Genomic DNA, 12480 nt, shown 5'->3' with positions numbered 1-12480 from the left:
AGGGATTGAAAATGTCTGCATATTTTATTAAAATACATTTATTTAAAAATGACTGAAGGAACTGGCTTATAAACAAGGCACTTATTAGCCTGTGTACCTTAATATGGCCATTTGAGGTCTATTGCTCACATTCACGTTCCTGGTTACAATTAGGCGCGATTTAATAAAAGTACTTTACTAATTCCAGAACGTTTAATTCCATACGATTTATCAAAATGACTCTTCAAGTTGCAATGTATCAATATGCTGTACAATAGGCCTCAAGTTCGTAATTATGTTATATACAGCAGTGGTCCTACTCTATCCAAGTGTTTCAGACCACGCCAAGCATATCTTAATTTTATAAATACATTCATTGTAACATTAATTCAAATTGTTTCCTTATAGTAGGCACCTTTGATTCAGCTTAATCATTATTACAAACAAAGGAAATGTGTCAATTATCTCAATATTATAATTTTACTACATAATCTTGTTGCCTGTCTTCATAACCGTGTTAATCACATTTCACAAAATTTGGAAAATACAAATACCTTTGGTATATTACGACTAAACATTGATCTTTTAGATAGGAAATATTTTAGACTTATTTACAAAATTACCCTTTACGGGGTTTCATAATTTCTAATACATTTATGTAACAATAATTGACACATTTCGCGCGATACCTAACTTGTATGGCATACAAAAAATACTAAGTACTTTGTACGAAAATCTCATGAACATTATATCACATTCAATACATAAAAACTTCATTTTAACTGTTATATATTAATAACACTTCCATATACATAATATTTCATTTATAAAATACGTGTATAATTGTAATTTGTCTGTTCAATTAAGCACAACATCACTGATAAAATAATTATGTAGCTCGCATCGGAAAATATCTATCAATAAGTATTTATTAATAATGCGTACTTAATTATACAGGGTATAAAATAAAAATTGGATAAAAAATAAGTACGTAAACATAAAACATGACGTAATTTATAAAACTTAAAGTTCACTAGTCGTTTGTTCACTTAACTTCAATGCAAAGCTTAAACATTATGTATTACTTATGTAAGCACCTGCTATGGTGAAAACTTGGAGACTTTTCATAAAAAATATATGAAAATAGCAGAAATTTTGAAGGAATTGTATGACTGATCTATTTCAGGTAGTTTTGCTATGTACAACGAGCAGGCACATTACATTGGTACTAACAATAAATACTATGTAATACGAAATGGAATAGTTTTAGTAAATCTAAGTAACGTCGTTGTTGTAGTTGCTTGCAATACTGTCTCTTCTCAGGGAGTTGCGATCTGAAACAAATAATAATTATACAACTTTATTACTTTTATCATGTGACTATTTCACCTTTTATTTGGTAGGAAGCCACATATAATTGTTCACATAGCTTTAAACTTAATAGTTAATGCACATAGGCCTCCATATTCATTCAAGAAGTGCTTTGAAAATCGTCTAGTAACTGTCTCTGCAAAATATTTCCTTTTCTAACGAAGTGTTTAATACTCTTTAGGCAGATCTATAATCTCGATTCGACTAGCGTTGGAGTCATTATCATGAAGTTGTATAACACATGAATATACTTACAACGAGCAGGTTTCCACTCTTGGCGCGGTGTATGTTGGCCTGCGGACCGTTCTGTACCTCGATGGTGCCGCCCTGCTTACCATTCACAAAGTTGTGCGCGATACTGGGGGAGAGAGAAAATATTAGTCAGCATTACCTACATTCATTTAATTTCAAACAAGACAAAGTGTATATGTAAGGCTTCAGGTTAATGATAAGTATACAATGTTCTGCCATTTGTGCAATTCTTTAAATAAATGAAATGTTGTGAAAACTTACGTCCTGGTGTCGACGATCTCGATAAGTTCGGGTTTCTTGGTGTAGTCGGTGACGATGGTCAGCGCCTCGATCAGGTGCGATACGGAGATGATCAGGTCGCCCTGTAAGGTAAGTAGTTTCTTTTGTAGTATATGTATTTTGCTGACTGAAAATTTGTTCTTTTTTGTAACGGTAGAAGTCGTCAGTCTAGGCCACTTAAGGGTTATTTGAAGAGTTCAAAGGCACATCGGTACATTGGCGAATTTCATTTGCTGTAACTCCCTACATCGCTAGTGGAGTGATTGACGCTTATATACAGCTCTCAAGTATGAAGTTCAAACAATTAAGTTGCCAAAATTCTCAATCGGTATAAACTTACTCTTTAAATCTAAACTATAATTAGTAGTGCCATACCTTATCCTTCTTAAGTTCCTGCGGTATCTTGATGAGTACGAGCGTGTCGGTCTCGTTGGTAACGACGACGCGCAGTTTGTCCAGCGGCAGGCGATGTTTGAGCTTGTACGTCTTGCGGCCGGCCGCGTCCAGTACGTACAGCGCCTTGTCCGAGGCCAGCAGGGCGCGCTCGCGGGGCTTGTACCCACGGCGGTCGTACTTCACTGCCTCGCATGAGTACTGGGGGAAGAAGTTTTGGTGAGTGATAGAAATTGCAAAGACAAGTGGATAGTGTATAGAAATTGTATTGTTTGATCGCTTATTCAATGTGTAATATTAGTGTGTGTATGTAATATTGGCAATGCGAAACTTACAATAAGTTGTTCCCCGGTAGGCCAGGAAGGTGACGCCATGAAGGTATTCCTGAGGGTCTGGTGTTCCGATGTCAGGCGGTCGTCCTGGAACCGCTCGCCGACGCTGGCCTGGTAGCTGTTCTTCTTGCCTGGAGAATAAAGCCAAAGTTTAGTCACCATTGATAGCAAATAACTTTATTCAAAAGGTAGCAGACTTAAAGCGACACTAGCGCCAAAGTATTTTTTTAAATATATTCTATAATCCGAGCCCTTCCTTTGATTTTAGACGTTTTCTCAGGGAAATAGTTTCATATACCTATTAAAACTTTCTAACTAGGGAGTGTTACTTAATACTAACCCTTGAACATCTTCTCAGCGAGTACTTTGAGCTCGAACTGCTTCTTGTCCTGCGGCGAGAGCGCGAGGCGGTACTTGCGCGCGAGGTGGGCGCGGTGCAGGCGGTGCAGCTCGCGGGAGGCCGCCTGGCACGTGGCGGGACACGCCGGCCATGATAAGTCCAGCACCTTCGTTGGTAGCTGGCTCGCCAGACGCTTCAGCCAGTGGACCTTCGCGATACCCAGGAAACGACGGTTCTCTGGAGTCTCCGGACCGTTGCGGGTGATGAAGCCTGATGAGATTTAATTATGTTATTGATTTGGCTCCTATTCATCACAGCGGGATGTTTAATAGCCTTTGTGTGCCGACACAATTTGTGTCGGAAAGTCCATTTATGCAGGCACTAAAATATGTTTTGTGTCACACAAAACATATTTTCAAATTAGAACCAATAGTTACTGCATTGCACTGTACTTGCATTTTAAAGTTATAGGCGTAGTATTTTATCATAATTCTGGTTTTAAAATCAGTGTTTAATTAATTAATTATTGGAGTGAGGAATTTGGCCTTCATCTAATCTTAATAAATATATCTGCTCATAATCTCAGCTACATATCATTACGCTGAAAATGATTATTAAAGGAAATCCTTTTAATTACATATTTGTTGATATTTTCAAATCAAATATTTTGAAAAAACATATTGTACCTTTGATAAAAGCTCTGATGACCATCGCGGCCTTCTTTCTCCTGGCCAGAAGTCTTTGGGCGAGGAACCTTCGCACCCACTTCTGTATGACGATGGCCGCCTCTCGCATCTTGAGGTACTGCTTCCTCTGCCAGTACCCTCGCCACCTGCTCTGGATGATGGTCGCGATGTCATTCTTCTTGATCTGGTAAGCGTCTTCTGTCTCGAATAGCGTCTTCGGGAAACGGATGAAGATTTTTGTGCTGGAAATATGGTATTGAAATGTTTTATTTTATGGAATTACATTGGAAACTGGAGTGCAGACAATATTTATTTGGATTAATGTTAGTTATCCATCAATCCAAATGATGTAATGATATTTTGAAGTCTCTAATGAGTAATTTTCAATAGGCCAGATATTTTTTTCATCGTTAAGATTTACCAAGATCATTTTGTAAGCGTATTGAGTAACCGTTTATGGGTCCACATCCACACTTCAGATAGATAAGCGCTTCTGTATAGCCTTGTAGTCTGCTTTCAAGCCGGTTTCTTCATTTCAAAGTAATCCATTGTACTAAGAAACGTAACCGTGGTGTACTCACTTGCCCATCCTGTAGTCTTCCTTCTCGAAGTTGAGTACTTCGACCAGTTTCTGCACGCCATCTCTCGGCGCGCCGCGGAAGTTGGGCCATGTGTCGCGGGACAGGCACTTGTATCTGTGGGGAACATTGTGTATTAATAATGAAGATGATTTTTCATTTGGTTGATAGTACAGATACTTGGAACTACACTGTTTCTGTAATAGGCTTTTGAGTAAAGAAGAATAAGGTTAGAAAACTTGAAAAGTAGATTCAAATTGCCTGGTACGAGTAATTGGTGACTGTATTGAATAAATAATTGTTGTTGTTGACGAACTTGATTATAAGGTGTTCTAAAATTATCTGCACGGTTTTAATAGGAGGGAATGTTGTGTTTTAAGATTACAATGGTGAAAAAATTTCGTACCTCGGACCAGTTAATTCAATTTGGGAACATAAAGAAGTTAAATAAACATTGACTCTACTCTGCATAAAGTGGTTCACAAATACGCACGATGTGTCGCTTCGTCTATGAAAACAATTGATAGCAATTGTTTGATAGATACAGTGGCAGAGATATTTCTTTCATAACAAACTCATAAGTAGATTTCTTTGTATCAACAAAAAAAAAAATACTCATAATCAATGATTAATATTTTCTGTCGTAATCTTCAAACACAACACAACCTCCCATTAAAGCCATGGCAGAATATTAAAAAAAATATATACCGGTGGTAACATCGGGTTTCTTTGACCTTAGGAGGTAACTTTGACCGTATATTTTTTCATTGGTCTAAAAGTTTGGGTCAAAGTTACCCTCTAGGGTCAAAGAAACCCGATGTTACGGTAATTACTTAATTAAAAACTGTATGAATAGTTTATTAACAATATTTATACTCGACTTAAAGTTGAGAGTCCAGACTTCTTTTAGTGAAGAGATTAAGACATACCTCTCAAGGAAGGCCTCGTAAGTTCTCCTGTACGCGAACCCAGCTCGGCGCACGCGCAAGTTCTCCATCAGCCCGAGGTACTTCACTTGGTGAGACACTAGCTTGTCGTCAAATTGCACTGTAACAAACATTATTGTTAGATTGGTCTCGAAGCATTGACAAAAGTATTTTGATTTGGAATAGTCTACAATGTACCTAGTTCAGTTTAACTGACAGAAAATGGTCTTATACTTTTATGGTGTAAACGAGTAGACGGATCACTTGATGGTAAGCAATCGCCGCCGCCCATAGACGCCCAAAACACCAGAGGCGTTACAAGTGCGTTGCCGGCCTTTTGGGGGTTAGGACTTTAAGGGTTGTTTGGGAACCGGGGATTGGGCATATAGTATGGTCATGATATGGCATGGAGTATGGTCTATGGTTGTGTGGAGGTAGAGGTGTTTGTAGATCATTAGTAAGATTTTACGACATTCACAGAGGGAGCAAGTTATGTGTATATGTTTATGTAATGTAGGTATAAATATTGTTCTATATAATGTGAACTCACTAGGCGCCTTGAAGTCATTAGGCTTGATGCATCGGATGTAGGAAGGCTCCTTGCTGCTCAGGATCTTGATCAGCTCGTTCAACGAGTTCTTGAACTGAGTGATCGCTGTCTCTGGTCGCTTCTTGCTCGTTAGGTTGATGTCCTGGATAATATGATACATTAGTCAATTAGGGCTTTAATAATACAGGCTAAGAAGTAGGTAATTTAGTTAAGTTTGATCGGCGTAGCGTGGCTGTGAACTATACATTTTTCCAAAACATTTTTCTTTCGATATAAACAAATGTTATACACCACATATCTGATACTGATACTTCAAAAACAGTAGATTCTTAATGCTTTTTACGTAGTCGGGGTTAAAGTTGTTCCACTAGTTCAGTCTTCAAATTGTTTGCTCTTATATTACAAAACTATTGGTTCTGCATACAATAACTTTATTTGTTTTCGTTATACTAGGTATTTAAAGTGTAAGTAGTGTACCTTGAAGCAGGTGGCGACGATGGTGTTCCCGCTGGTGGCCATGAGGCTCTGGATGTCGCGGAACAGCAGGTCGTTGTTATACTAGGTATAGTTAAAGTGTAAGTAGTGTACCTTGAAGCAGGTGGCGACGATGGTGTTCCCGCTGGTGGCCATGAGGCTCTGGATGTCGCGGAACAGCAGGTCGTTGTTATACTAGGTATAGTTAAAGTGTAAGTAGTGTACCTTGAAGCAGGTGGCGACGATGGTGTTCCCGCTGGTGGCCATGAGGCTCTGGATGTCGCGGAACAGCAGGTCGTTGTTATACTAGGTATAGTTAAAGTGTAAGTAGTGTACCTTGAAGCAGGTGGCGACGATGGTGTTCCCGCTGGTGGCCATGAGGCTCTGGATGTCGCGGAACAGCAGGTCGTTGTTATACTAGGTATAGTTAAAGTGTAAGTAGTGTACCTTGAAGCAGGTGGCGACGATGGTGTTCCCGCTGGTGGCCATGAGGCTCTGGATGTCGCGGAACAGCAGGTCGTTGTTATACTAGGTATAGTTAAAGTGTAAGTAGTGTACCTTGAAGCAGGTGGCGACGATGGTGTTCCCGCTGGTGGCCATGAGGCTCTGGATGTCGCGGAACAGCAGGTCGTTGTTCTTCTCCAGGAACGTGCTCACGTTGTACGTCACCTCGCCCGCGTAGTGCACCAGGCAGAACTCCTGCACATACCGACAAAATCGGTTCATATTATTTCGATTTTAAAATATTACTAAGTTTTAGAAATAGTTGTTAATAGACACAACCCGTATTCAAAACAAGAAAATCACCTACAGAATGTTTTTTTGAATTATTTAATTGAATTGAATTATATATTGAATTATTTAAAATTGTTGCTAATTTATTTACATTTGTCGGTTACTTACTTTAATTTTATAACTTCTATCTATGTACTTACGTATCTGATATAAGGAAATATAACTTCCTACTATTTAAATGTAACGCGACAACGTTTGAACCACAAATCGAAATGAACTTCGTAACTAATCCACAAACATTCTAACTATTCTGAAGTTCAATGCACTAAAACCTCTTGACACTAATTACGTATCACCTCAAAGGCAACTTGGTTATGACTAGTCGGTCGGCGGGTCGGCACCTTAGGACAGAATCCAATCTAATTACAATAATGTGAAAGCATTACAATGAAACCATTGTTTTCCATACTGATCTATTGGTAACATCAACTTATGTGAATGTATTGGCGAGCCATTCAAATATTACATCATGTGGCTCATTGATTTAGATTTAGAGCACATACTTATGTGCCGGATACCTTTGCTAATAAATGTATTTACTATTCAATGGTATTATTTACTAGACATTGTGGAGATACATGGGATTTTTAAGATACAATTTCTAGAAGTACATTACATTGCCTCGTGTCTGCTTCATCCAAATGTTAAGCAGGCAGGGAATGTTCATGCCATTGACAATATTATTGTCAATAGTTAGTTGTTCTGTTCAGACCAAAAACCTAGAAGCTGGCCCGGCCATGAGGCTAACTTGTATCTTGTGCCCAGTGGCGTAGAGCGTCTTGGTGGCCCCGTATAAAAAATCTTTGGGGGCCCCTTTTTTGAGGGTGAAAATCATCGAATGACTTCTCCAGTCCTTAGGTAAGGTAGAGTGTTAGACCCTTACTGACGTTTGGGAAGTTTTTATTTTTTGCCTAAGCACGTATAAATCGATACAGTAGATACGGGGCTAGCTACGTGACTGCTTTTGCCTGTTTGCATTAATTTGTAGTGTAACTATCCTTTCTGGTATAAATAAAAATCGTGATATTTTTGCATCAGTTTTCATATTCAGTAGGTACATTTTTATGTTTTCAAATACCCATTACTTAGGTATTAGAATTTCTTTTCAGGACATTTTATTATAGTTTAGATAATGATCAAGGAATTTCGTAAACACTAGCGAATGAAATGTGTAATCATTCCCAGCGCATACAATTGCTGTTAGAATATAAATGTAGGTATGTAACTATTTACCAAGTGGGTCGGAGCCTTGTTTTAATGGCAGCGTGAGGAGTTGAGGACGAGTGATGAAGGTGTCGACATTTTCCTTCTTGGCAAAAGACTTTATTTGTAATTTAAATTGTTTACATGCTTGAAGGCCGATGCGAGGAAGGCTTTAGTGTGTAAATCTCATTACAACTAAGTTAAGAATTATCAATTCTTACCAAGCTACACAACGAATCCTATTTCCTATTTTAAACCGACTTCAAAAAAGCAGGTTCTCAGTTTGACATGTATGTATTTTTTGTTCGCGATTATTTCACGATTGGCTAAACCGATTTTGATCCGGTTTTCAGCAAAATATTTTTCAGGCTTAAGAGAAGACTATCTGAGACTAGAAACTGTCTTAACCATGAAAAAGAAATGGTACTTTAAACAGAGCAAACAAAATCCTTCGTCTAATTATTACAAATGTCTGTAGGATTAATTGACGATTATTCACAAATATTTTAGGTATAATAGATAGTTACTCACATCACGTCCCATGATCTTCTGTGTCTTGATGTCGGAGCGGCGATGTGACTTGTAGTGGGGGTGGGGCTCCAGGTTCTGCGTCAGCTTCTCCAGTAAGCTCAGATCCGTGGCGTCTCCCGGCCTCAGGCACTCGTCGTCCAGGATCGCGATGATACCTGGAAATGATCATTAGGAATTTGTGAATTGTGTATTATAGTTTATAGTAAGTACAATTAATTTCAGGACTAGATAATTCTTTTCCTTTATTTTGTAGTACAATAAGTATAAAGCTGCCTCGTTGGTCGAATTGGTCGCAAGTGCGACTGCCGGGTAAAGGGTCTCGGGTTCGATTCCCGGGTCGGGTAAAGTATTACAGGACTTTTTCTGGTTTTTCGAAAATTTCTCAGTTGTGCAATTGGTCAGTATATGGCAATAGGTGGTGAGAATAAAATCAAAATTTCAAAATAGTGATCCTATTACTATAAGCTCACATTGGTGACCATTACGATCAGGAACATCACTCTAGTTAATAATAATCTAGTAATGTTTGTCCCTCTCTACGTACCAGTGTGCCTGGCCTCGATGAGGTCGCAGATGACGATGTTGTTGAAGTACTCGACGGGCTCCCACTCGATGCCCTCGCGGAGGTACTCCTCCTGCTCCTGCTTCAGCTATAATCTAGTAATGTCCCTCTCTACGTACCAGTGTGCCTGGCCTCGATGAGGTCGCAGATGACGATGTTGTTGAAGTACTCGACGGGCTCCCACTCGATGCCCTCGCGGAGGTACTCCTCCTGCTCCTGCTTCAGCTATAATCTAGTAATGTCCCTCTCTACGTACCAGTGTGCCTGGCCTCGATGAGGTCGCAGATGACGATGTTGTTGAAGTACTCGACGGGCTCCCACTCGATGCCCTCGCGGAGGTACTCCTCCTGCTCCTGCTTCAGCTATAATCTAGTAATGTCCCTCTCTACGTACCAGTGTGCCTGGCCTCGATGAGGTCGCAGATGACGATGTTGTTGAAGTACTCGACGGGCTCCCACTCGATGCCCTCGCGGAGGTACTCCTCCTGCTCCTGCTTCAGCTATAATCTAGTAATGTCCCTCTCTACGTACCAGTGTGCCTGGCCTCGATGAGGTCGCAGATGACGATGTTGTTGAAGTACTCGACGGGCTCCCACTCGATGCCCTCGCGGAGGTACTCCTCCTGCTCCTGCTTCAGCTATAATCTAGTAATGTCCCTCTCTACGTACCAGTGTGCCTGGCCTCGATGAGGTCGCAGATGACGATGTTGTTGAAGTACTCGACGGGCTCCCACTCGATGCCCTCGCGGAGGTACTCCTCCTGCTCCTGCTTCAGCTATAATCTAGTAATGTCCCTCTCTACGTACCAGTGTGCCTGGCCTCGATGAGGTCGCAGATGACGATGTTGTTGAAGTACTCGACGGGCTCCCACTCGATGCCCTCGCGCAGATACTCCTCCTGCTCCTGCTTCAGCTATAATCTAGTAATGTCTCTACGTACCAGTGTGCCTGTCCTCGATGAGGTCGCAGATGACGATGTTGTTGAAGTACTCGACGGGCTCCCACTCGATGCCCTCGCGGAGATACTCCTCCTGCTCCTGCTTCAGTTATAATCTAGTAATGTCTCTACGTACCAGTGTGCCTGGCCTCGATGAGGTCGCAGATGACGATGTTGTTGAAGTACTCGACGGGCTCCCACTCGATGCCCTCGCGGAGGTACTCCTCCTGCTCCTGCTTCAGTTATAATCTAGTAATGTATGATGTATCTCTCTACGTACCAGTGTGCCTGTCCTCGATGAGGTCGCAGATGACGATGTTGTTGAAGTACTCGACGGGCTCCCACTCGATGCCCTCGCGGAGATACTCCTCCTGCTCCTGCTTCAGCTATAATCTAGTAATGTCACGTTACGTACCAGTGTGCCTGGCCTCGATGAGGTCGCAGATGACGATGTTGTTGAAGTACTCGACGGGCTCCCACTCGATGCCCTCGCGGAGGTACTCCTCCTGCTCCTGCTTCAGCGTCAGCTGGATGAACAGCTGCTGCAGCTTCTCGTTACAGAAGTTGATGCAGAACTGCTCGAAGCTGTGGGAAAATGAGAAGGTTTTATGTGTAAGTTTATTCGTAAACTTGTGTTTGTAAAAAAATAGCAATAAAATCACATTCGTAACTATTAGTCTTGTACTGTTTTAAGTATCTAGTGTTTCTGCTGTAACTTGGTTTTGTCTTAATAAGGATATAATCGTTAACTTACTGGGTATTACTGGGCAATTGGTTAAAAATATCATTTCGAATTATGTTGTCCAATCCATATTTGGATGGATGGATTGATTGATTTCAATTACTATGAGCCCCTAGTGTGACTTGATAGTAGTCGAATTACCTCGTTTACTTTCAACAGTTACATGAGTAAGCCGTAAAACATAATCAACTTCAGTGTAGTCTAATCACACTTACCTATTCTTAGGGAAGATTTCAAATCCGTAGATGTCCAGAATACCAATGACGGACGACTGGCTGTCCTTGTCCTTGGGTGCGAGGGAGGCGTTCAACCTGGAGACCAGCCAGCTGAAGTGCTTGTCATAGATGGCCTTGGCGAGGGCATCCCTGGCGTACTGCGCCTGCTCCAGGTCCAGGGGGGTGTTCACAACGTCCCCACGAGCGCTGATGGTACGGCTGGTAAGTACCTCTTTTAATTTTGTGCTGTCCACTTTCAGAAGCTGTGGAAGAAATTGTTTATACTTTAGATGGTGGTTCTAATTATTTAATTGATGTTTTTCTGATAGTATAGAGACGAAATTAGTATATGGATCTATTGATGAGAAGCAATTAGGGCTGTCTATAGACACTTGGTATGATTTGAGTGTGCAGTTGTGCTTTTGGAAATTAAAGAATTTCATGATCACAGTCAATAAACTATTGCCATATAATAACTTGCTGATTTCATAATATTCTGTGTACCAACAAAATTGTTATTGTTTTCGTTTAACAAGAAACCGTTATTTTCTTATCGTAAATAATAAAACAATGTTATAAAATATGTTGTAAAATATAGTTAAATCATGTCGAGCCAAAATACATGGAAGGATATTACAAAATGCCCTGCAATACTAGTTACTATCGTTTGATAAGAGAGCCATTTGTCCATTGTGACCTCTATAAAATTATGTGTTGCTATGAAATGAAATAAGAATATTGAGATAAGGATAGTCAAACAATAGATGTTAAATCAGTTTATAAGATTTTTTATTTACGATTGGTAGTAGATAGGAATAGAAACCCTGAACAAGATAGACTTGTCAAGAATAATCAATTTAACTGGAAGATTAAATATCTTAAACTTAAGTATTTAAATGACTGAGAAAGTCCTTAGTCGCAATATATTTTACCGACAAAAATATTTATGAAAAATTTCATTTCAAATTGTATGTTTTTTTTGGGACAAGCCCGCCACAACCTCTCATACCGCTGCAATTCCTGTAACCCAGGATTTTCAATTGATATAACTATGAAAACACCGGAAGACTAAACTTTTATAACGAAATAAAGTGTAACTGTAATGAAAACTTTAACAAAATACCTCTAGTCTTAAGAATCTCAAAATAAAAATCTACACATACCTACTAAACTAGCTAAGTTTAAGATGTCTACATTAAAATCTAGGTCTTATATCCTGTTACATTAGACTACATTTATGCTAAAATTACTAAGAACAAAAGCAATTCCGCAAAAGCCGGGTTATCACGAACATTATCACGCGAAATAAACGTCTTCATAAGAACTATGCTCCGTCAC

General features: G+C 39.9%; 1 protein-coding gene across 3 annotated transcripts in view; it reads right to left on the bottom strand.

The window, feature by feature from the left end:
• Positions 1–22: 22 nt before the first annotated feature.
• Positions 23–12480, bottom strand: part of LOC118269340 (unconventional myosin IC) — a 58315-nt gene continuing 45857 nt past the window's right edge. For all 3 annotated transcript variants that reach the window (XM_050699690.1, XM_050699683.1, XM_050699701.1), the window contains 14 exons: positions 11143–11405; positions 10601–10770; positions 8690–8844; positions 6719–6859; positions 5687–5828; positions 5140–5257; positions 4214–4327; positions 3633–3874; positions 2947–3216; positions 2610–2737; positions 2257–2475; positions 1864–1964; positions 1606–1708; positions 23–1313 (listed from right to left, as the gene is read on the bottom strand). In XM_050699690.1, the coding sequence (XP_050555647.1) occupies positions 1299–1313; positions 1606–1708; positions 1864–1964; positions 2257–2475; positions 2610–2737; positions 2947–3216; positions 3633–3874; positions 4214–4327; positions 5140–5257; positions 5687–5828; positions 6719–6859; positions 8690–8844; positions 10601–10770; positions 11143–11405 (2181 nt within the window). In that variant the 3' untranslated portion in view covers positions 23–1298. The remainder of the gene's footprint in view (positions 1314–1605; positions 1709–1863; positions 1965–2256; positions 2476–2609; positions 2738–2946; positions 3217–3632; positions 3875–4213; positions 4328–5139; positions 5258–5686; positions 5829–6718; positions 6860–8689; positions 8845–10600; positions 10771–11142; positions 11406–12480) is intronic.

The sequence above is a fragment of the Spodoptera frugiperda genome, chromosome 2 (genome assembly GCF_023101765.2).
Source record: "Spodoptera frugiperda isolate SF20-4 chromosome 2, AGI-APGP_CSIRO_Sfru_2.0, whole genome shotgun sequence".
NCBI lineage: Eukaryota > Metazoa > Arthropoda > Insecta > Lepidoptera > Noctuidae > Spodoptera > Spodoptera frugiperda.
This window is presented reverse-complemented; position numbering and strand designations above follow the sequence as displayed.